This window comes from Miniopterus natalensis, chromosome 15 (genome assembly GCF_054644295.1).
Source record: "Miniopterus natalensis isolate mMinNat1 chromosome 15, mMinNat1.hap1, whole genome shotgun sequence".
Taxonomy (NCBI): domain Eukaryota; kingdom Metazoa; phylum Chordata; class Mammalia; order Chiroptera; family Miniopteridae; genus Miniopterus; species Miniopterus natalensis.
The window spans coordinates 45,861,177-45,887,278 of NC_142095.1; the positions used below are offsets into that span (position 1 = coordinate 45,861,177).

The following is a 26,102-nucleotide window of genomic DNA, read 5'->3' on the forward strand; positions in this document are numbered from 1 at the left end:
ATCAAATTAACACAGGTTTCAGCTCTTACATTGTGAGGGAAATTTCCATCTCTGATCTTGTCCAGTCCTTTCCCAGGCACTGACTTTTAAAAAATTTTTTATATTTAACATCTCATTTATTAATTTATTTTATTGTTCAAAATATTACATATGTCCTCTTTTCCCCCCATTTACCCCTTCTATCCCCTCCCCACCCCTGTCCCCAGTCCCTCACCACACTATTGTCCGTGTCCTTGGGTTATGCATATATGCATATCAATTCTTTGGTTAATCTCTCCCCCACCCCCACCTTCCCTCTGAGATTCGTCAGTCTGATCCCTGCTCCATGTCACTGAATTTATTTTGTTCATCAGTTTACTAAGTTCTTTAGATTCCACATATAAGTAAGATCCTGTGATGTCCGACTTTGTCTGCCGGGCACTGACTTTTGCATAGACGTGCGTCACTGAGAGAACAGTTAAATTTAGTGCGTCACCCAGAACATGTTATTTATTGGCTACACATCTGAGGGCTCTTGCTCTGGGAAATATCTAATTCCTTATATTTGCAGCTAAAATAGCCTCCTAGTTTCCCAATAGAAATGTGAGTTTTTTCTCTGGGGAAATGATGCAAGTTGCTTAGGAGAAAGATTTGCCCACCCCCACCTTGGAGCGGACTCCAGGACAGCGTCACCTCTGCCTGCTCCTCACATCAAGGTCCACAGCTCACGCCTGGCTGCGGGCCTTTGTTTCTGTGAGGCCTTTCAAAGGGCACGTTTAACGCGGAGCTTTGTTCAGATGTTGCCGCAACACCTGCCACAAACTAAGGTCTAAGAGTTTGAAATCCTTGCATCTCAGCTCTGCCAGGAAAACAAGACTCGAGGCGTGGGCAGCCTGCTCATAACCCGTCCCCAGGGCTTGCGCGCTCTCGAGTGGCAGCTCCAGCGTGGATTTGGGTGTGGTGTGCTGTCCCGGCCTTACGGCCATCGGCCCTTTCACTTACATTGAGGGGCATGGTCTCTCGGTCATCGAGAAGCTGGCAAACACCCCCAGTGTGTCTGCCTGGAAGAGAAGGGCTGAGACCTAACAAGAATCAGATCCCACAGCTGCGGAGGCTGCGGAGGACCTGGGCATCCAAACGAAGGTGGAGGATCGCCCCTGGTAAGGACTGGCCAGGATCACAGCAGGCGTCAGGGGGGAGGGGGGAGGTCGGGACAGCTTCTCAGTGGGGTTGGAAGGTGGGGGGGCGGAGATGAGTGGGTGGAGTGTGACTCAGGACCAGCTGGGTTACAGCGGACGCCTGATACAGGTGGGTTAACAAATGGTCCAGGAGGAGGGCCTGGGAGAGCACCTGGGCACCATTCTTTATATGCAGGTGATTCTCATCTCCAAGCGATTTAGACACTTGAGAGTCTGTAAACATGAAATATGTCTCAGAGATTGCTGATCAACTCGTCCATGTTTCCCAGCACAGGATTGGCTGACGGCAAGGGAGAGGTCAGAACACTGACAGGCCACAGAGGGTCACATACCCGCAGCCATTAAGTCAAGACTCTCCCAGTCTTAGGATTTTTGACAACTGGGTAGCTAACCATCACTTCGAGACTGGTGGGCAAAGTTCAGTTTTGAGACAGGAGACCTTGCAATTATTATTCAAGGCCTTTCTCTGTGATCCTCTAAAATATGAAAACAACATCTCCATCACTTCATTTAAAAATGTTCAGTTGTGCCTTTTCATAACAATAACCAGCTCTTCTTGATTCTACTCTCATTTGACCTTGTTTAACAAAACAAAGCCAAGCCTCATCTGGAAAGTATTTCATTCGATAACGCAACGCTTGCACTCAGGTTCAGGGCTGCCTTTGCTAGTGACGGCGACGCATGAAGTGAGTATTGTGCGAGCATCACACCAGTGGGAAAGGCAAAGGGATACCGGCCCGTACCTACCGCTACACTGAACAAAGACAGTGAGCGCAAGGATACAGATCTAAGAATCAAAATTTCAAATACTACTCAAAGCAAGGCCTGGAAAACCACAGGGCTTGTCTCATAGCAAAACGTTAGCTATGACTCACACATTATCTACTGTCTTCCACACAGCAAACATGTATGGAAATGAATGAACCCATGAAACCTGTAGCCGCTGCAAGCATGTACTATAAATGAAAGGTCATGTTTTCCTAAAGGTCACAGGTAAAACCGCCTGGAAGCTGCCCCGTGGTGCTGCTGCTGAGCGGATCTAGCACAAGTTATTTAGATTCAGAGAGGCCTCCCCAAAAGCACTCCTTCCACTGCAGCAAAACTGTTAGAAAGCACACTAGCTGCCTTCTACTGAACTCTCACCGCAAGTGGGAAACGGGGCTGAAGGACCCCGACTTCACTGAATCCCAGCAGCAACCTTGTGGGTCAGGCACTGATGGGGTTCCCTTTTTACAGATAAGGAGACTGAGGTTTAAAGAGGTGACGCCACTTGCCTAGGCTCACAGAGAGGAAGCAAGGGAGTCGGCCTGCAAATCCAGATGCCTGTCTGCTGAGCCGCCGTTTTCTCCCCCAGGCTGTCCTGAAAAGAGGGCCTGGCCGCTCAGCTCTGCTTACCCAGGGTGACAGCAGAAAGCAAGGGCCTCAGAGAAATGTTTCTGAAGACTGTTTTAGAGACCTCGGATTCCTTGGTTCCCCAAGCGGGGAGTAACTATGCAACGTTAGTCCTGTGACTGTAATACTTTCTTCCCAACACTGTTAGCACCCTGGGGAGAAAGGCATCAGGAAGATCAGACCTACAGTGGCATCGGTAAAGGGCCACATTTCCCTGTGGCCAAAGTCACACCCTGCTTTCTCTTGGCCATTTTTCAGGGTTCGTTTATCCTCTGGGGCCTGCTGATGCCACCTGGTGAGTGATCACATCTGTTCACTGGAAGGGCTCTGTGCGGTCAGGAACGGAAGGCTGCAGACTGAATTTTGGCCTGCTGTTTCACCAAGAACGAATCTCTCAAACGCCCGAGCCATAGAGCATCTCAAGTATTTTCAGTCCCTCTATTTATTTTACAAATTCAGCACTAGAGGAAAGGACACATGGCAAGCTCACGGTCACACAGGGAGGGAGGACTACACGGAGCCGCAGGACTGTGATCCCCTGTCCCCAGCCCACACTGCGCTGCCCGCCACACTGGGGATCTGTGGCCGGCTGCGGTGTCGGGCTGTTCCTACTCCAAGTCAGTGCTGCTCACAAACAGCCAGCAGGACAGACAGGGACGAGAGAGGCTGCACCTCTGGCTTTGACAGACAGTAAACACCGGCAGGAATGAGAGCTCCACAACCCGTGGTTCCGAGGTGCCAGTTGGTGCCAGGGTGGGTGTGCACGTGCCAGCGCAGGAAGCCGCAGCTCGCGGCCTTCACCTTGCTCGAGGTGCAGCGTCTCAGGCACAGGTTTTGACAGACTGAGGCTGCAGTGCCATCTGCCAGTTTTCTCTGGTGCCAGTTGGGGCAAGTGACTTAACCTTTCTCAGCTGAGATTTGTTCTGTGAAATGGAGACAGCAGCACTGTCTGTACTCAACGGAGTTGCGCACAATTAAGCGAGACAATGCAAGCAGCCAGCTCTTCGTGCTTTGGCCAAACCGCATAAAAATCAACACACGTTCACTATCACCATGACTACTCATCGGAGTCTTTTACACTATCTCTTAACATACAGTCAAAAAGGTGGGTATTTTTAAAAATATATGATAACTAATGGAACCTAAGATTAACATTCTAACCCAGGCTTTGCTGGGTGAAGGAGGGACTCAATCGGGCAAAGTCTGACCCATGTGAATGGGGAAGGGCTTTCCTTTAAAAGGTCAGAGAGACGCACAGAGCCGCATAAATGCTGAATTCCTTCCCTGCCGAGGTGCCCTTTTCACTTACAGACAATCCCTCACTAGCGCCATCCCTTCCAAGCACAGAACACGGGAATACGAGTAACAGAAGGAAGGACCACAGCTCTTTTCTGCTCCACCATTTCCTGCTCAGACTATTGTCTCAACAGCTACTTATGTTTCTCATGTGTTTTTATTGTATTTTTCCTTAAATGCTCTGAAACACAGACGCAGCAGCAGTAATCACCATTACCGAGTACATATCCGCTCCCGTCCTTGCTCTGCTCAGCTTAGTTCTTTGTCAAAAAAACACATCTTATCGGCCGATGTGACACATTTGGGGATTTTTTATAGAGTCTCTCACAACACAAGAATGGCTCTGAATGGGGGCACCAGGGAACCACAATGACTTAGGAGGAAGGAGAGGAAGCTTTGCCAGGAAACAAGGGCCATGACTTCGGGGCGTAACGCCAGTGTTGACAGGCCCGCCTGACGGCTGTGTGTGCCCAGGACCACCATGGCACTTATTACCATGAAAAGGAGCTGAGAAAGCACGAGATTGGCAGGGAACACCATGGGAGAAAGCACATGCGGGAGTCACGGTCATCCAGCCGGATGCGGCATTAGGCCCTCGTCTCATCCCCGTTTCCCCCAACACCCCCAGCCTTTGCCACGCTACAAAGGTCTAAGACTGCGGGACAAAAGGAGTAGGATTCACACGTCAGCTCCTGGCACACACTTGAAGGCTGCCGTCAACACTGTCGCCAAGTAGGTGGCCCTGCATGTGCTTCCGAAGGGAGAGCACAGGGCCGGGCAATTGAGGGGAGATAGGAGAGGTGCTCTGCCATCACGTCTCATTGCCCCCAAGAATTATGAGGCTCAGGGCTCTCCAGCTGCCCCCCTCTCCACTTCATAATGAAACAGCTTCAAAGGGGGGGGGCGATGCATTTTAACATTAAATATAGCAGCATGTGCGATTAGCTATGCAAGTCAAGAAACCCAAATTGGAATTCTTTTTGTTCTGCAAGTGCATAAAAATCACAGTTTTTCTAGTTATAAAGACGGAAAACAAAACCCAAGAAAATCCGCACAAGCAGCACCTGGTGAATCCTACTGTGGCGCATCCAGTGGTGACCCAGGAACCTGGGGCATCTTACATCACCAGGCCTGTCCCCTGCCATGCCCTCTGATGCCCGCTCCCAAGCACATCAAGCCTTTTCATACAACTTCTTTTCCCTCTCAGTGTCACACATGATTATTTGTAACTGACAGCAGAATGATGATACTGGCATTTTTGGGGAAAGAGGTAAAGATGGTACAGGACCCATACTCCGTGATGCCATAGGATTATCTATGAAGCAGCTTGGAAGACAGGGAGGGTAGTGGGTGAGATATTTGTTCCAAGATCCTTACTCTGAACTGTTGCAAAGGTTAAGTGAAGAACTGTCTGAGTAAGTAACCGATGGAAAAGCCGTGGCTGATGGGAATGGTGACCCAAGTTTCTTGGCGTTCTGAGGGTGGACTGTGACCGAAGGCCCAGGCAGGAGGGCTCAAGGCTACCTGGAGATGTCATCCTGCTAGAAGATGACAGTGCTCAGGAATACCCAGTCATGGCTTGTGCGACTGTACCAAGCAGTCAGGAACACACCCGGGAAACTTATATCACCTTTGGGAATGCTTCTGTAGAAAAGTAATCTATGCAGGTTGTCTCTGGACTTTTACGTACTTAACCAATGTCCAGCCCTTGAATCTCTTCCTCCCACCAAAGAGCTCGTCTACATGTCACTCAGTCTTTAAAAGATACTGGGACTGAGTTCATGTAATTGCATTTTCCAGTCCTGCTTTGTGCCTGCCTGGCTTTTCTTCCATCAACCTGGTGTGAAAGGAACATCTCTACAGGCCAATACGTTAAACATGTTAACACTGAAAAATTGACAACTTTTCTTGGAAAGTAGTTCATGTAATCCATTTGCTTTGGGGTAGATATTAATGCCACCCCAGAACTGAGATGCGCATACATATCTGAGTTTATAGGCAGAGAGATATATCTCAGCAGGAGGGGAAAAGACCATTTGAACGATTATTAAATTCGGTGCTCATCCTCCAACTTTGCGTTGCCGATTGGGGTTCAGATAAGACCATGTCACTGTCAATATGCACTATTCAAGTTCTCTGTGGCTTTTCTAGTCTCCACCTCCTGCTTTCTTTTGGTAAAGAAATGGCTCAAAGATACCACTAGGAAAGAATGTAAACACCAGCTAACGTGTAAATGGCACACAGCATGGAAGACTTAGCGTTACAAATGGCTAAAATTGTGTGGGATGGTTTTCTGTGAATTTAAACTATTCCTATACTGCTCTGAGATTTATTTAAATGGACATACAAGGGCTGAGGCAGAAGAGGGTGATAGTTATGAACTTGGTTTTGGAGTCAATCAGACCTGGTTTGACCAGTGCGCTCTCTTCCTTTCTGAAGAGATGCTTCACCGCAGCAAGCGTTTGTTTCCCATGCTGTTCAAAGAGGCATGAAATGATGGCCAATAAGAGTCTCAAACTCAGCATGCCCAATAGTCCTGGTCCTCTGCAGCTCTCTCCTCCTGTGGCCTTCCCCATTTCCACGCAGGGAAATGCCACGTCCCACTTATTCAGTGCGCAGCACCCCGGGTACCCCCCCCCACACGCCCGGGGGGCCCTCGGCGCTACTCTAAAGCACATCAGACTCCCACCTCTTTCACCGCCTCCTGCTGCAATGCCTTCCAATAGTCTCCCGCTTCCACATTTGTTCCTCTTCTAGCTTCTTCTAAGTGCAGGAGCCAGAATCTATCTTATTTATTTATTTAAATCCTCACCTGAGGATATTTTTTCCATTGCTTTTCAGAGAGAGTGGAAGGGAGAGAGGGAGAGAGAGAGAAATGTCCATATGAGACAGACTCATCGATTGGTTGCCTCCTGCACACACCCCAAGGGGGGGGGGGGAGCGGTACTGAGCCTGCAACCAAGCTACATACCCTTGGCCACACTCGAACCCAGGACCCTTCAGTCCACAGGCTGACCCGCTAACCACTGAGCCAAATGGACCAGGGCCAGAATCATTCTTTTAAAACAAATTCATGTTCTTAATTAATCCCCCCCTCCCCTCAGTGGCTTCCTACCTCACTGAGCGTAAGCAAAACCCCTCCAATGCTCTCACCTTTCCTCTCCTCTCCCATGATCTACTTCCATGTTCCTCTCCCTCAATTTAATCTGATTTCACACCCCACCCCACCCACTCTCTCCCACCCACACTGGCCTCCTTGCTGCCACTGAGATAGGCCTTATGGACTCCTGTCTCTGGTTCTTTCCCTGGAATACTCTCCTGGATATCCAGGTGGCTTACTTTTGTATTTTCCCAAATCTCTACTCAAACGTCACCTTCTCAATGGAGACTTGCCTGACCTCTTTCAAATTACAACCCCTACCTCTTCTTCCTTGCTATTTTCTATCCCTCTTCCCTAATTTAGTTTTACCTATGTCAGTAATCACTTTCACAATATATAGTTTGTCTTTTCTTACTTTGTTATTTATAGGTTGCCTCCTCAATCCCACTAGAAGGTAAGCTCAGCGAGTTCCAGGACTTTTGTATGTTCTGTTCACTGCTCTATCCCCAGTGGCTAGGGCAGGGCCTGGTTTATGGACCACACTCCCATACTTATGGGAGACACAGATGAACGCGTGAATCAGTGAATGAATGGTATCTACTAGAATCTGGAGCCACTTATATTACAAGAACTTTTAAGGATTAAGTAAACATTCTGCACAATACTGAGCCCTCTGTACAGACCAAATAAATAACTACTGCTCTCTCCTATCTCCTGGTGCATTCAGTCAGAAACCGGCTAAGTACTCTAATGGTTTAATATTTAATGTATAGTTACAGAATTAAATGCTGCACCGGGGACATCTGAGAGGGAGGTTATCAGAGAACCTGACATAAGATAACAGATGGCAAGTGGCAGCAGCTAGGAACTCAGGATGCTGCACTGCCCGGCATCGCCAGGACTGACACCAAAGCTTCGGCTCCAAGCTACTGGCACCCTCCACACCCCGAGTGTCACATAATGTTTCTCCTCCCCAAAAATGTCACCTTAGAAGGTACCTTTGCCGGATGGAAAAATGTAGACATACAGATTTAAAGCAGACTACAGAGAAATGTAATGGACAAGAATGGGTTCTATCTAGGCCAGGGAATATCTATTTCCACGCTGGCTGGAGACACCTGGAAGCAAAAAGCTGAAGGCTCATACTGTTGTTCCAAAACAGTATGTCTAAGTTTCATCCTGACTTTAAAAAGAAAAGTTTCCTTTCATTTAGAAAAAGGCCCTAAATGTGTAAGATATCCAGGACCACAAAACCAGTACGAGTCCTGAGACTGTGTAAGTGTAGAGTACATTTGATAGAAATGAACCATTGCCACCTGCCTGTACACTCTCCACAAACTGACCGCCACAAGCCTCTTTATTAGGGGGTCATTGTTACTCAAATATTAGGATCAGGCCGTGTCCAGAAAGATCTAGTTTTCTTTTTGTTTGTTTGTTTGTTTTTCAATCCTCACCTGAGGATATTTTTTCCATTGCTTTTCAGAGAGAGTGGAAGGGGGAGAGAGAGAAAGAGAGAGAGAGAGAGAAAAACATCAATGTGAGAGAGACACATAGATTGGCCACCTCCTACAACGTGTCCTGACCAGGGCCGGGATCAAGCCTGCAACCAAGGTATGTGCCCTTGACTAGAATCCAACCTGGAACCCTTCAGTCCAAGGGGTGACACTCAACCACTGAGCCAAATGGGCTAGGGCAAGACCTAGTTTACTTAGTCCAGCAAACCTCCCACACAGATGTACCAGGTCACACCATTCTGGGGGCGGTAGATGTCCAGAGGGAAGCCCACCTTTTCAGACCTCTGGTCTGGGAAGGCCAGGTGACCAAGCCCAGTTTCTGAGTTCCTTTAAAAATCACTCAAAACCAAGAGCAATGTTAAAAGTTTTATTCAAAAAAGAAAATAGTCAGCAACCTCCCACTTTTGATAAGTAAAATAAACAAAACTGGGAAGCTGGCTGAAAACCCTGGGAAGTTCAGATCCTATGGACTAAGCTCCAGGCTTTTAAGATGCAGAGGAGCAGGAGTGCTAAACTGGTTTCCACCTGGGCAAGAGATTGCTTCTTTTAGGAGTCACATTCAAAATCAGTATTGCTAAAAGTTTTGAAAGTGGGAAAGCAGGGGGCTTGGGGGTCAGTCACATCTGGATCCAAGATTTACTGATTATAAGATGTTGGGAAACTTGCTTAGCCTTCCTGCAGGTCAGTTTTCCTACCTGCATAAGATCAATTTTGCAGGGATTACATGAGGATTAGCAATAATGCATCCGAAGTCCCAGCCGAGGGCTTGGCTCACAGCAGATGCTCAGCAGACAGGGCTTTGCTATTATTTCTACACTTCTAGTCATATCTATCTGGCCAACTTTGTGCCACAGCAAGAAACGTAAGACTGGTCATCGTTTGGTGACTGGGATGTGGAGAAGCTCATTCCTTCAGAGAAGTGAGCTTTTCAGTGGTGGTTGTGTCTTCTCATTTACTTATTTATTGAACATTTGCTTGTGCCCAATTTATAGCGTAGAATCACTGGTAAGTTTATAATTAGGTAAAAGTCAAAATTCAGTTTCTAATTTTAAAGGTTTTTTTACATAGTCCATTAATAATTTAAGGTTCCAGTTAACTCTGGATGGTGGCCCCCACTTGCCGGATGGAAAACCAAGACCTCTCCTGCACTGGGCACCGTGTGCATGTCTTCTTTTAATAAAAACTTCTGTGGTCTCCCATCAAATAAAGTCTATACTTTGTGGGGAAAATCCAACATTTCATTAGAGCTCAGGTGCTATCATAAAACTTCCGAGGTTGGCGACAGTGTCTTGGGTTCACTTGCGTGCCTTTCCTCTACTGGTAGATTTCTCTGCAGTCTGAATGCCTTGGCGTCACTACCAGTGTTTGTGGCCACTGGTAGTGACCCTTTTGAAGGAGAAGAGTTGAGAGTGATTTTCCTTCCAGGGCCAGGAGGTGCATCACCTAAAATGTTCTCAGTCTCACAGTTGAGTCTGTATGTGTGTCTGTGTGGCGTGGAGGTTGGAGTTAAATATGTATCATTCACTATCTGCTGATGCAGGGAAGGCTTGGAAAGCGGAGGTGTGCAGGGCAGAACTTCAGCAACTTTCTTCCCCAGAAGTTCATTAATTTAGCCAAAAAGCCAAATTAATGCCACGCTTCTGGAAAAGGTGACCACCTACTTATTACTGCCTCTGATAGATGAAGAAAAGACTGGTGGGGAAATAACTGATGGTGAAAACTTGATGGTCTCTACAATGTAATGATTCGTTTTCCTGAGAGAAGGAAGGAAACATCTATAATCTCAAGACTCTCTGATTAAAAAAATTGTTATCAAACATATTTGGGAAAGGCTGCAGACTCTACCACGAGGATATGGGAAGAAAAGTTCTCTAAGAAATCCATAAAACTGCAGGGTGGGGTAACAGTGTTGCCTAGGGGGCATTTGGCAATGCCTGAGGACACTTGGTTATTTCAATAAGGAGGTTATGCTATCGACACCCAGTGGGTAGAGGCCAAGGGTGCTGCTAACCACGCCACACTGCACAAACCAGCCCCAGCCCCAGCGGAGAATCATCTGGCCCCAAACGTCAGTAGCACCGAGGTTGGGAAACCCTGCTTCATACCTATTTACAACCCATGGAATCCTCCTGTACCACTCACTGTCTCAGTCCTCAGTCAGAAGCTCAGCCTGCTGTTCCCTAGACAAAATGCGAACTAGGACCAACCCTACTTTTAAAAGAGTACCACCCCCCAAAAAACTAAATATTCTCTGACCCAACTCCTAGATATAGCTGGACCATGACATATGTACAGATTCTATCATGGATGAGGGAGGTGCTGTTTGTTTGAAATGTAACATTAAAAGGAACATGTCTGTATGAACTATCAGTGCTGTCAGAACGAGCCAAACGTATGAACATATTGGAGTAACCCTGGTTTTCTTTCCTTTCTTTTTATTTTATTTATTTACTTATTCATTTTAAAATATGTCTTTATTGATTTCAGAGAGAAGAAGGGAGAGGGAGAGAGAGATAGAAACATCAGTAGTGAGTCATTGATCGGCTGCCTCCTGCACGCCCCCCACCGGTTATCGAGCCGGCAACCTGGGCATGTGCCCTGACTGGGAATCGAACCGTGAGCTCCTGGATCCTAGGTCGATACTCAACCCCTGAGCCATGCTGGCCAGGCTCTCTCTTTTCTTTCAAAAAAATATTTTATTTTATATTACTTTATTTTATTGATAACCCTGGCTTTCTTAGAGATGCTCATCTCACTTATGCCTTTCTTTCCAAAGCTGGTCACTCCTGCCAAAGTGGCCACGCAGAGGGCCTATGGGTGACCTTGGGCACCTCTGCAAACTTCTACAGCTCCCCTCCCGCCTCCAAAGGAGAATGAGCAGCACTGCTTGCTGGTTTGCAAATTCTGTCTGCTGACACACTTGGAGACCTTGAATTTGTAGCTTGTCCTTGAGAATCTTTGACTGACCTTGATGGCTTCCTGGGATCCCACAGACTATTTTATGGGAAATTTAACCAGTGTCCTTCCGCAGGGCTTGCGGCTGTGCCTTCAACTTTGACTTTTGACTCTGAGTCCTCCCTCTCTTCACCAGATGTCTCCGCAGGGTTTCTCAACCTTGGCCCTATTTCAACATTTTGGGTGAGATAATTCACTGTTGTTGGGGGCTGTACTCTGCACTGTGAAATGCTCAGCAACATCCCTGCTTCCATTCACTAGGTGCCAGTAGCATCCCCAACCCATTTGTGACAGCTAACAATATCCCCAGACGCTCCCCAGTGTCCACTGGGGGTGGGGCTCGGGGTAAAAATCACTCCCAACTGAAAGCCACTGAATTATCCCAAGGTTTTGAGAAAGTCCTTCAACAAGCTCTCAAAACCGATTGATTTTAATTGATGTGATGGGGGGGGGCACACAGCTTCTTTGTGGATGGAGTGGTAAAGGGCCTGCTGAACAGCATTCCAACAAGGTCAGGATCTTACCCGAAAAGGGTGAGAAGCCCTCATCTCTAGGGAACGTGACACGCACAACATGAACTCAATTCCCATGCACGGCAATGAAGACCCCAACTGCCATGAACAAACACCGTGTCCATGACCAGCTGTTGCTAAGGGGACCCCGGACAGTTTGCACCCGATGAAGAGACAACCAATGAGAGGGAAAGAATGATTTCACGAAGAAGGGACAAACTGCGACGTGGGAGAGGTGAGCTGGTTGCAGGAGGGCTTTATTAGTGCAAGGAAAACAAACAAGGCACGTTTTCTCTTTCAAAGGGACCTGGGCTGTGACTGGGAGCTGTGGACAGAAAATAAAGGAGTCTGCATATGTCCGAGTATTTACTGGAATTTCTGGACAAGACTTGCAATAAAAGTGTATTTCCTGGGAAAAGGGAAGGAATAAACGCAGCATTCCCACAGGCCTTTCACTTCAGCTGCCTGGTGGGAGGGGTGGAGGGAGGCAGGGAGGAAAGGAGACCAGGAGCAGAGAAAGCCCGAGAAAGAGCCCAATAAAAATCCAGGAAAGGTTCTGTTTAGGCCGAGCTCTGGCTGGAGCACCCGCTTCATTATGATGTTACTGCGCAAATCTGAGATTAAAACCAGCTTCGCAAAATGTGTCAAAAATGTTCAAGTCCCGCAATAAATCCAGACGTACTCTCTGCTTCCTTGGGAAGCAAAATACACCCTCTTAACCTGTTTATGTTTAAGAAAAATTTTAAAATAACCTATTTTGAAAATTTTCAAACTTCAAGAGAAATTGTAAGAACAGCACAAAGAACTCTTAACCCCCTTATCCAGATTCCCCAACTTCCAACATTTCACCACTTTTGCTCCTTTCTTCATATATATATTCAGGGTGTCCCCCCCAAAATGTATGTGCACTTTAACAGCTGATAGTTCAATTTTGAAAATGAAATGTATTTTAATAAACACTGCCTTTATAATTATTCAAAGTGTGTGTATACATTTTTGGGAACACCCTATATATACACATATATGCCAATATTATTTTGTCTTTTCCTGAACAATTTGAGAGTAATAATGTCCTGCCATCTTCAAAACACTAGTTTTCCCAAATCAAGGACACTCTACCTAAATGCCGTACAACTCCCCAAGTGAGAAAATCACTAATGACACAACACCACGGCCCGATCCTATATATTTTTAAATGATTCCTTTCTATAAGTTAGCCTTTTATTTCCAGATGAGGGTGGAGGCGGGAAGGGGCTGCGGGGATGCAACTCCCGTGGCTACCAAGGGGCACGAGTGAGACTCGCCAAGAGCAGAGTCCAACTCCGGGAGCTCAGCTCATGCTCGAGAAATGCTTTGGAAAATATCGCAATTCATTTGCTTTACTTCAACCAGAGCGTTATTAACGCGAGACAGCTTTTTAATAAATTTTAATTTCATTATTTTTCTGAGTTTACTTGTACAAAATAGCATACAAGTTCTACAAGAAACTTCATCACCACAAACATCTGCAGACCCCTACCTGGCTTTAACGAAACATCATCTATCATCCCGAGTACCTACACATCTACTGAGCCAAGAAAACTCTTAGATTCATTACCTCGAGCTGCATAGTTCTCTTCACATATTAAAATTTCAGAAATATCACCTAATGTGTGCTTATTCAATACCGTATGCTTTTTTCCTCCCTCAGAATCTTCTAGCAGGCCCAAATATTGCTCTTTACTGCTTGGTTTAATTTTAAGAGAAATATTTTTCTCATATTCATCCCCTTAGAGCTCTGAGCAAAATTAGTAAATGGCTCAATAATTCCAGAGTCTTTGAAGTAGTAAAATCTTAGACTGTACACATCCTTTGTCCACAGAGGTTGCATTTCACCACTTCACCAGCTAAACAGCCATATAAGATTATATCTTGGTAAAACCAGGGTTTTGAAAGTCAGGACGGCCCTGGTTCAAATTCTGCGTCAGCCACTTCCTAGCATTGTGGCCAAAACCAAGTGGCTCACTTCTCTGACAGTGCTAACTCCAGCAGGCAGAGAGGGCTGCGTTAGGTTATGTGCGTGAACTGCTGTGTTTAATTCCCAGCAAAAAGTAAATGCTTCGAAATGTGACTAGCTCAATAAAAAAACCAAAGTCCTCCCTATAATTATGGAGGAAAATACACTGCGCGAAATTAAAGGAGGAAAAAGCAGCTCTTTGGGGATAACTGAAGCTATCCACTCATCCCCTTTCTGAGGCAGTTCAGGGGAGAGTGGCTCAGGGAGAATTTCTGAATTATTTCCTATTTTAGTGCACAGATGATGTGAGAGTCAGCATAATAAATTCATTAGAGCTTTTAAAAAACAAACCACCTGAACCGTTGATAGTTTAATTCAGGACATTGCTCTAAAGGAAAGAACCAAACACACAAATTTTATCTGGCCACTGGGAAAGGGACTTGATGACATCATCAGTCAACTTGCAGCCAACGCTGTTGCATAAATCTTAATTTCTGGGGGACGTCAGTATGAGCATGAATGTCAATGAGTCCACAGGGTTTTCTTAACACTGTGGACGCTGAGTCCTGGGAAGTTAAATGACAATTACAGTGGAGGAAACACTGCCTCTATTCTGCTTCTTCTGAAGGGTCTTTGAAACAGAGCCCTGCAAAGCTGATCGGCTCAGCCTTCACCTACTGGGCTGGGCAAAGCTGCCTTCCTGAAACTTTCCTTCAAAGAAGGAGTGATCTTTTGGAATTTAAGCTTCTACCAGGTAACTACCTGGTGTTTTCCATTTTGGCCTACTCCTGAGAAGCATCAATCAATCAAGCCTTGCCATTCCAGCCCACTGAGCACATAAACATTCTTTCTCCTTAACTGAACTCACTGCCAGGATGAACTTGAACTCTGAGATGTACAAGAGGAGCATTTGTTTTAACAGCTGCTTTTATACCAAGGCCCTGGAGTTACTACTCTCCAGACAGCTGGTTCTGATAGCCTCTCTCTTTTATTGCCCTCTGGTTTTTCTAACACCCAGCTGTCAGGCAACGCCCACTGAAGTGTTTCAGAACAAAGGCACAAAACAGAAGACAGGCACAAGAATGCCACTCATTGCAGGAGAGGGCATCCTACCTAGGAAACCCTTATATGCTGATACAAGGATTATTTTCCCAACTTATTTTTGTAAGTTTATTGACTTCTTGGCTAGTTTATTCATGGCTAAAGATGTACTGTGGCCTAGGTTGACCTGTCCAGTAGAGTAGTTCCCGGCCACAGGTGGCTGTTTGAATTTAGAGTAATTAAAATGAAATACAATTCAAATGCACTTCCCTGTTGAACTTGGCCACATTTCAAGATCTCAATATTAGCCACATGTGGCCAGTGGCTTCCATATTGGAGAGCAAAGACAGAAAACATTTCCATCCTCGTAGAGAATTGTTGGGCTGTGCTGGTCAAGGCATAACCTCTATCTTGGAGGAGAAAAGGGGATGCAGACCTGCTAAGAGTGATGGCTTTGTCGGGTCAGCATACACTGATTATCTTCCATACAACTTCCTGCGCACTCTTTTCGAGGCTGCCCGCATTCTATTTTATAAATTTCTGGAAAAGGGAAGTTGTGGTCATCAACACCATCCATGGAAACGGTCCCAGTTTAGAGAAACAAGAAGCAACGGCGGCGGATGGCATGCACACATTCCAGATCTAATTGTACCCGCTCAGATGCAAAGGGGGATTTGCTCTGGGCCACAGCTTCCCACCGTGTTGGAGGCTGAGAACCCCAGGGGGAGAGGCAGGAGAAAGCTGGGCCTCCCCTTGTCCTGGCTTTCAGGCCACTGAACTCGCTTCTGGGTTCTAGCGTGAAGCGAAGAGAAACATATCCCTGCTGGGAGCTTTTTAAAGGTTCCATGCCATCAGTAAGGGAGCATCTGTCCCTGAAAATGATCGGGCAGTTACACATTGAAAAGGAAAGATAAGATCGATAATTTCTATTTATTAAACAAAGTTCATTAGCAGCCATAGAGATACACACACACACATATATATACACAGGGGTGGGCAAAAGTAGGTTTATTGTTGTGAGTACATGAAACAGTTTACACTTGTATTATTTAATTATTATATTATTTATTATTATTATTAACCTTCTCTTGCCCATCCTGTATATATATCCTAATAGCAATATGCGTTTTTTAAATCCTCAGCCGAGGATATTCTTTCCATTGCTTTTCAGAGAGAATGGAAGGGAGAGAGATAAACATTTGGTTGCCTCCCACACCCGCCCTGACTGGGGCCGGGGATTGAGCCTGCAACTGAGGCATGTGCCCTTGGCCGGAATCGAACCCGGGACCCTTCAGAATGGAACCTGGGGGCCGATGATCTAATCACTAAGCCAAATTGGCTAGGGCATGATATATATTTTTTTATTTCTATGGTTTAGTGGGGCTGCCAGGGGGGAAAAAAGGGTCAGTTCTTGAATTACATGTATAATTTTATTCCTTTAATTTTATTTCTTTCTCCACTAGACTGAGTGGCTCTGACTTGTTCATGGCTATATCCTTAGCACCTAGAACAGTGCCTGGTCGCAGAAGGCACACGAAAAGTATTTGCTGAAAAATGCATGATGTTTTATTATTAAGGAATGACCCAGAGTTTTTAATTCCCTCATAAAATAAATCTTCCTTGGCTGCCTTTACTAATCAGGATTCCCTGACAGCCAATTAGACTTGGCCGCAACCTGGACCTCCCACTCCACATTGCAGTTTCCAACTTTTTCCATTCCAGGGGCCGGCTCCGGTGTGAGTCAGCAAGAGAACCTTCATGCCTCCTCCTTGGGGTCTAATAACCCTCCCACCTCTGCTGCACCCCCACTCCCACCTTTGGACTTTTTAAAACTATAAAAGTAGAAATCTGTCAGGCTATCACAAAATATGAGCTGTCAGAAGGCAGGAACCGAGACTGAGATAGGCAAACGATCACTGTAAATACCAGGAAAAAAAAGGTCAGCTAAGTTTTATCTCCAGTGAACTAAAAGCAGCCCAGTGCTGCGGCCTGTTTTGAACACAGTTTTAGATGAGTGGTTTATAGTCTTAATCTACCCTGAATTCAGGCAAACTTAGTAATTTCATGTGTTATACTCTTTCGGTTTCAAAAACCATCTTATTTTTATACTTTATATTGATAAGCCAAATAATGTGTTTCTTATTTTTTTTTAAAAGGCACTAAGCAGTACATTTAAGATGTGTCTTTGTTGGTTAAAAAAATCTCATAGTTATATAAACAGTGCATATGCATTTAATGTGATATTCCTTATGGCCAAATCGTTACACCTCCTCCTAATGTGGCATGATTTCTGTAACATGAAGGAGAGGTGTGCTTTGCCATTTCCTAAACACAACCAGTTTTTTCAAGTGTTCATAACTGCTGGTTAAGGGAATTTACCAAGAACAGGACTAAACTGGGCTTTTCTGTCATTGGAGTGACATGGACAGCCAACGCTAGCTCAATCGTGTTGAGGTTAGATGGAGTTTAAGTGTTCGCATATCCCTTATTGAATATGAACAGTTTAAAAATTTCATTATGAACATGGGCTGTTTGTTTTCTCTCAGAATAAGCAGGATTAATCCAGTGAGTACACGGACACTGAAGTCTTACCACTAAAGTAGATGATCACGTAGTCAACGAGGCCATTAAGAACACCTCGGTCACAAGGTAGCGTGGGGGCTAAAGGTGATGCGTATTTGCTTAGCTTGGCTTGGTACACAGTCAATACTTAGTAGATGTTAGCTATGAGCATCTGCTTTCAAGAGTTATTAGTTTCACCTTAAAAAGTTATAAGGTTATTCTTTTTGCCTTGTTCAGCACCTTATAAAAATGTCAAACTCATAAAGGGACTCCTTTATTTTGGTCCTTTCACCCTCAATTACCATAATAAATTAAAATGAAAACTGGAGGCTCAGTAGGGGAATGTGGAGCCAGTAGATGACTGGGTTCACCTTGACGATTTATAATTTTTTAAAAAGTACAGGCTCTCTTAAAACTTCCAAGCTTATTGTTACAGTATTTTCTGTATTTTTCTTTCATAAGAAATGTTTTCTGAAATGTATTGCAGGCTATCAAATACCAGAATTGACAAAGGTTGAGGTGTTATACAATGACCTGAACCCAAAGAACAAGGGATGATGAACTTATAGACTTTAGGTGAGCTGTTTCCTATCCCAGCTCCTCTTACATGTGCAGAACCACTCGTTCTAGTCACGAGTTTTGACTTCTAGCTATGTTGGATCATTATATATAAATTCAATAGGTGGAGCATTCATATTTCATAGTTCAGACTCAGTGAATCAGGACCACAGTATTAGGAAAAGAAAAAAAAACCCAACAAATGTTAAGCCTCTTATATTTTTGTTTATATCACTAAGCATCATTTCCAACTAAAAAATATTTTTTAAAATATCCCTTTAGAATACACATTTTAAACTGTGGAATTACATAAGCTTGCCATTTGGCTACTCAGATTTGGAGAGGAATGGAACAGGATAGAGGGGATATACAAAATTAAAATGTGTCCTTTTAAAACCAAAAGAAACATACAAATGCATTTCTAATTCACAAAGCCTATTTGACTTTACAGTCTGCTGATAAACACCAATTTTTAAACATTGTATATAAAATTAAATAACATGGAAAAATAAATTATACTTTATTATATAAACACATAGAAATCTGTACTGCTCCAAATATTCAGATAATACTAGGCTTGGCTGCTTAAAGCTGTATTCAGAAAATACGGTAGTGATGTTTACAATCTTTATTTTTTGCTAGAGAGATTCAGTGAGGTGATAAAATAGCTGATGCTAAATACTTCCTCTTTCTACCTATAGGAGCTGCAAACTTTAATATGAAAATGAGGTAGATAAAATTGATAAGTTGGCCAGGCAGAAACAAAAGCACAGTTCCTGCGTGAAATCATAAATACTCACTGTTCAGGTCGGCAAGCATTATTCCGAATTCCCTGGCTCAGAGAATACTTTTAGGTTTGTCACGGAAAACACAAATGAGCAATTTCTCGGAAGCAGGCCCAGTCTGCAAGACCATCAGCTGGCAGATACGCTGAGCCATGCGACAGGGGGATGCAACGGGGCCTGCTTGGAGGGGCGACATCCCTCACCTAGCCTCTTGCCTTTCTTTCCCTAACTTGAGGAATCAGCTTCCTCTAGAAGGCTGCGGCTTTGTACCCTACTTTGGGCTCATGTGACAGTACAGAGCTCTCTTTCTAACGCACCCCTCTAGTCAGGGGGTGAGGCGTTCGCTGCAGTCAGCTCCTGGGCCAGCCGCAGGAGCCCACGGAAAGGCTTGATCAGTGAAATAACCTAATTTCAAAAGTAAAACAGTACAACTAAGGGTGCAAAGACCATGGGAAAGAAGACAGCAAAGGCTGAACGTCTGGAGGATTTTCTTATAACCATGACTCTAAATCCACAGTGACCGGAGGTAGAACTAAGGGTCTAAAAGAGGTACTTGAACCCGGGATAACAGGAGCTTCCGTTTAGAGGGTAGAAGCCATGCTAACAGTGATTTGCAGTTTCTTTCCTAAATATTGCTCCTTAGTAACAACTGTTGAGCTAAGCTATCTCCATTTTGACCTTGGAAAGGTCTACTCAGTTAGTGGCAGTCGCTTCTCGACACTGCCTTCGGCTTGGGGACAGAAGGCAAGTGGCCGAAGGACTAATTGTTAGCCTTGGTCTCTAATAAGCTACTTTGCTTTCTGTCAAAAGCAACAATGATAGCACCTCAAATGTGCTTTTTGTTGTTGTTCATTTCACTGTAGTGACAATGATGAAGCACCACAGAAGTAGCTTCATAGCTATTAACACAATTCACTGAGGTATGTTTAAATTTAGAATTACTATGAAATGGTACTGAAGCATCCACAAAAATCAACACAGAAATAAAATCAAAATCCCACCGCAAGAATCCAAAAGACTGCCCTCACACACATATATTTGAGTAATATATTACAAATGTATCTATTTAAATAAAATGCTTTGGATTTAAGTTTTTTTAAAAATCATAGTTCAAAGCCTTGAGCAGTGGCCTTGCTCCTAGGCTGCAGAGGTATTTAAATTTATATTTGAATAACTATCACTTTACAAAGGAAGCATTAAAATTAGAGGTAGCAAAAATATTTTCTAAATCCATGTATTTGCTTCTGTGCCTAACAGGATTAAAATCTCTATCTTTTTCTCTCTGTGTGTTTTGGAGAAAACTGTGCAAGCCCAAGAAGAAGAACTATAGTAAAAAAAAATAAAATCTTCAGTTAAATTAAATAGCAGATCATATTTTAAAATTTAAGCCCTTAAAATGTCTGTGAGAGAGGGTGGTGATCCTGTGTGAAAAATTTGATCTGTATTTAGAAAGGATTCAAAGAAGAGAATGCTATGGAAACCAATATATATTATATATTGTATATGACATAAATTGTATATATACAGAGTGAGGCAAAAGGAGGTTTACAGTGTGAGTATGCGAAACAAAGTTTATTCTTGCTAATTATGGTATTATTTTCCATATGAACAACTGTAAACCTTCTTTTGCCCCACCCTGAATATATAGTATACAATATACAACATGTATTATCTTATTGTATCATATTATGTATATACACAGATACACACCCCCCTCTGAGGGTTAGGAAATTTTTTTGGTCAAATTAAAGAAATGCAGCTTTTGAGAGAGCTAGCAGACTTTTTGAAACATACTTTGGCTGTGGTGCTGTGGTTGGCTGAGTGAACAGGGTGAAAATGTAAGGGGCCCAAGAGGGAAAATTTCATGAAGAATCATGTGTAATGGTGACATAAGGAGGTTAAGAATGTCAGAGGATGTTCCTGACACACTAAGGTCATTTCTGATCTTTTCCAAAGTGTTTGCTTTGGGTGGTGCCAATACTGCGGGCAAGATGCTCCAGGTGAGCTGTCCGTCTGACTCTGGCACTTTCTAAGCTCTTGAGGAAAATCCTTACAGCCCAGCTCAACAGTCCCAGGAGAGACGATACTCTGAATTCCTCTAGGTTTCTACTTAATGAGAAGTACAACGGATATCGTTAGTGTTCCACCTGCAGACACAACCTGAGGCGTTGAAACCTTGCCTGTTGGAAGCATCAGCAAGTATGAGCCATGTCACGTCAGTTAATCTGCTCTTTAGCTGGTTCCAGGAGTGGTTAAGACTTTTCCTAGAACCATATAAAAAAATTCTGGATATGACTTAACATAATGTCATTTCAGCTTCAGTGCAATTAATGTGTTTAAAAGAATGTTTAGTACATTTCCTTGAAACAGCTCTAATGGCTCCGCAAGTTATGGTACAACTTAGAGTGTTGTTTTGACACAGCTGACCCTTCGGTTCGCAAGAGCTGCCTGGACGTTTGCATAGTGGTGAGAGAGGGAAGCCGGTCTCACAATGTCAGCTAAGCAGACAGAAAAGGAAGCCTAGGTCTGAAGCAAAAAGTGGTCTCAAATGGGTGTTGTGTCTTCGTGGAAGAAAGAACATTTCAGACAAGGGACAAGCACCAGGTCACTGAGTCCACTGCTGGTCTTTTGCATTTTCCAAATGATTTCAGTCTATTTTACGGGTACAACCTTTGAGGTGATTGTGTTGAGAGTTGTACCTGAGTCACTGAAGAAAACATTGCTTTGGCCTCAATAAGTAGGTACCTTCCCCAAAGTCAAAACAGCCATAGCTAAGGAAAGGAAAGTAAGCCCGCTATTGAGTTGTCTGCTTAAATCACTTTGGAGCTGAATCACTACATTAAGTTATTTAGTTTCTTTAAAAAAAAAATCCAAATATATATAGTCTAGTTCCCCTAGGAAAGGAAGTTGCTTCCTGGCGTTGGCACCAGGCCTGCATGAGGTACACGTTTTCTGTAAAGTCACTTTGGCAACATCACAAAACATTAATGCTGCGGTAGATCAATGTGAGGAAAAGAACACACCGCTTATGGCAGTTTCAGGAAAGCCCTTGTGAGCATGACAGCTGTCTGTCACAACGGAGTGCCCCAGAATACTTCGGAATTGGGGATAGCAGCTAGACAGTTTGGCTAACAAACATGAATAGTTAGGGCCGTACCGAACTCCAAGGGCCAGCGCTCCATGCGGCGTCCTGAGGACAAGCGTGCGTGTTGCACTGCTCACGGTCCAGAGGCTTGTCGAGAATCTCACAGCTCAGGTCTGGGAACCGCTCGCCGCTGGGCCGCTGACAGGCCACCAGTCTGGTTCGCAAGCCTCCACCGCATAGCTTAGAACACTGCACAAAGGGAAAGGAAGGCTCCGTTATTTCAAATGGCCAACGGCAAATTTTCCTTTCCCATAAGAAATATTTCTTAGCCAAGCTCTATTATGGCACAGGGTGAGGTAAGCCTCTAGAGAGAACCACACTGAATTAGCCAGAGCAGTATCTACAGCAGACTGGCGCTCTCTGCCTCAATGGTAGGTGCTGTTTACTGAGTGCTTCCTCTTCACCAGTGGTAGGTGCTGTCTACTGAGTGCTTCCTCTTCACCAGTGGTAGGTGCTGTCTACTGAGTGCTTCCTCTTCACCCGCACTAGGTGCTCTACTAGACATCATCTCATCAGGAGGACAGGATAATCACTTGCCCTATTTTATATATGGGGCAACTAAGCTTAAAAGAGGTTAATTAACTTGATCCAGGTCAGCTTAATAGCAAGTGTTTAGAATTAAGTTCCATTATACAAAACCAAAAATCAACTATCCAAAACACCACCCAGTACCACATACAGGAAATAATGACTTAGCTAGTTTTATTTCCTGGCAACTTCTAAGAAGCTGTCGCCAACCTTTGGCTGTTCTGTGATGCCAATCTCCATAGACGTTTATGATGTCAAAATATTTTACGTTATCTTCAAAACTTAGAACAACTATGACTTTCCCCGAGGATGAATAAACAGTGATGGGAATGTTGGATCAACTTCTGACTCCTGGCTAAATCCGAAATTCTGAGGCAGGAACAAGTTGTATTTCTTGGACACGACTGCTGAGCTCACATCCAGGAACACTGACATTCGGTTTCCCTGCTGTGCCAAGGCCAGATCTCCCACAGAATCTGGAACGATCTGGTCCGTGCTGACAGCAAGCATCCCTGTGAATGCGTGTACTCTCCTGGCTTCAGTCCAATTACAGAAGCTTAATCATGGGTCCCTCAGGACAAAGCTTTTTGAGGAGTTTTGGGAAAACCCTAATACACGACTCTCCAAGCCTGACTCCCCCTTCCTGCCTTTCAGCCAAGCCCAAGAATGACGCACTGTCAACGAAAGTCAACAGAAGTCTCCACTATGACTGCCTGTGACTACTGGGCTACGTGTATGAAACCGTGACATGCGGACACACGATTTCAGTTAGCCGGGGAGTGAGCGTTAACGCGCCCGACCATTTCATTTGTCTTTTCCCCCTCTTGGCAATGGGGTCTGCAAGATGTTAATCCTCATGTTTTATTTTATAAATTTTACAGTCAAGGTAGAACTCAAGAAGCTTTAAATATGTGATCTCCCTGTAGATTCAAGAGTAGAGAGATATATTTTTGTTAAACACAAAACAGTAAGTCTATAAGCCCTACATGTAATAGTGGCTCAAAAGCCCATTTGATAATGCTAGTAAGGCTAATTATAATAATAATTATCCCTAGTAATCATCATTTTTATCATAGCAGCTGACTCTGACCGAAGGCTGTGTGCTAGGCATTTGACATGCACCATCTCCAAGGACAGCCATGAATACTCCGGGGCTGATGCCACTATCGTCCCGTCATAGAGGAGAATGGAGGTGTCTGGCAGAGTTGCAGGGCTGGGCATGGTACCCAGTTTTCTCTGCCTTAGATGCTCTATCAATCATCGCAGGCAACTCTTTAGAAAGGTCTAAAATAACAGCTGAAAAACTCCACTATTTGAGAATATACAGCTAACTGTTCACTTCCTTGTTTAAGGCGAGTCACCTTGCATGGGAAAAACAGCACCTATTCATTCTGGTTTCATCAGGGGATGAACTGATGCAGACATCGCACCATGAGAATGAGTGTGTATCACAACACCCCACACTGTGGCGAAGACGGCAACGTTTCCACTAATTCTACACATATTTTCGATCACTTTAAGAGCCTCTATTTTTTAATCAGCGGAGGTTAGCAATTTAAATTAGCGTTTAGCTTCGTTCTTTCCTAATTTCCCTCTCCGGTGTAATCGAGCTGTCTATGATTGATCATAAATGCACTTTTAAAGTAGCCCTGCATTAAGAAAGGTCTCCTCATTAATTCCAAATCAGGAAGCTTTAACTGGAGCGAACTCTCTTTCCTTCAATTAAACTATGAACAGTAACCCAGTTCGGTCAGCAGATTTACTCTGTTCCTTCCAAAGCGCGCACGCACCCGGACTTTCCGCTCACCTCTCCCCAGTTCCCGTAGGCCCACCGAGGGCAAGGGCCGGACTCGCAGGCTCTGTGCTCATCCGGTTTGATCCTCTCCACGCAGTCGCTCGCCGTGTGCCCGTTCTCATCCTGACACACGACCACGCGCCGCTGGGACCCGCCAGCGCAGGTGCTGGAACACTGAACACAGCGGGCATCAGTCAACAGGTGCACCCGCCCCTCGATTTCCATTTTAGGGTCACAAAGACCAGCCGATGGAAAGGCCAGAGACAAACGCGGCAGAAATCGTTCTCAGTGGACAGAAAGCCATAGCAGGACTTTCCTTCTCTGGGCCGTTTATGTACAAGTCTTAAAATAAATACCCCGGGGGCAAAGTGTGACTTCTCCTTTCATGCTTTAGGCCTTGAGTAGGTGTTCAAGAAATGTCTACTGCCGGTGTTCGGTAAATGCTGGTATTCAGTAAATGCCCACGGAGTGACCGTGTGCCCTGATTTCCATGGCAGCCCGACTTATGGCCCTCCTTCATCTTCTCTAGGTCCCTGAGAAGTACATGGGTGGACCGACACCACAGCCTATTGAGAAAGTCTTTTCTTTTCAAAACTCCAAGTGCTTATTTAGAACCAAAGTATGACTTCCCTTTCAGCGCAAGAGTCAAATTACATGCTTAACTGACAGCCAGTTGTTGAAATTAAACTTTCATATTAACTCAGTCACTTATAGGAACGCCACCTAGACATCAGTTTCTCCTGGGTAATGTTCCTGTCTCTCCCTCCAAAATAGGGTCTACTGTAGTGGCAGATGGTAGCAAGGTTTGTTTTCCTTCTTATTTATATTTTCCAATGGACTTCACTGAATTCCATATGGATGGGCCTCTCTGGATGGAGGTTCAGTCTAGCACTCCCTCTCATGGTTGTTCATAGAATTATGTTTGCATTGCAGCTCATTTCCCACACAAGCTTCTCATAGTTCTCTTGTTTATCTACATCTTGAGTGTGTTTTTCTTTCCATAACTTCGTTATCTTTTGAAACCCAGTGTGTTTGCTAGCATCCTTCACTCTGATCCCTAACACTCTGCCTATATAATAACCACCTAGTCCCAAGCAATTCCCACAAGTTATCATCGCAAATGCTTTTGCAATAATGTTTTGAGTTCCGGGTTCTGATGGCTGACTTGTGTTTTCTACCAAACCTCAGCTCATACCTGTGTTATTTCAAAATACCTGCAAATACTGCTGCTTGCTGCTCAGTTTTTTCCATGTAACGGTGTGAATATATTTTGCTTATTACACTAGACCTCAGTTCAATTTCCCTACCTACACTTGTCAAATTGAGTGGTTTAAAAATATATTGGGTTTAATTTTAAAATATGTATAGAGCAAGAAAATAGATGTATGAATTCTGTCTGAGAAAATATTTAGGTAATTTTTGATTTAGGTAAATTTTGAATGTTTTAAAATATCCCACCTCTATTCTCAGATAGTTCTGGTATAATTACTCTAGTTGAAAATATTTGTTTTCTACTTTGAAACAGCTTCTTAGTCTGTAATAAAAAATACAGAGAACTATTATTTTAATTGGCTTTGTTTGGGGACCAGAATTTAAAATATTTGGGAGGCCCTTCCATATTATAAATAGATTTGGAATATATATTTTGGCCCTTGAATTTTTCCCTTCATAATAAAATCTTGTATGATTCCTTTATTATGTCTCCTGTGAGTGTTATGGCCCAACAAAATGATAAATTCCTTGAG

At 44.3% G+C, this 26,102-nt stretch overlaps 1 protein-coding gene across 6 annotated transcripts in view; it reads right to left on the reverse strand.

The window, feature by feature from the left end:
• Window positions 1–26,102, reverse strand: part of ADAMTS9 (ADAM metallopeptidase with thrombospondin type 1 motif 9) — a 154,963-nt gene that overhangs the window by 45,339 nt on the left and 83,522 nt on the right. For all 6 annotated transcript variants that reach the window (XM_087825091.1, XM_087825090.1, XM_087825089.1 and 3 more), the window contains exons 27-28: window positions 24,370–24,531; window positions 22,047–22,223 (exon numbers count right to left, since the gene is read on the reverse strand). In XM_087825091.1, the coding sequence (XP_087681217.1) occupies window positions 22,047–22,223; window positions 24,370–24,531 (339 nt within the window). The remainder of the gene's footprint in view (window positions 1–22,046; window positions 22,224–24,369; window positions 24,532–26,102) is intronic.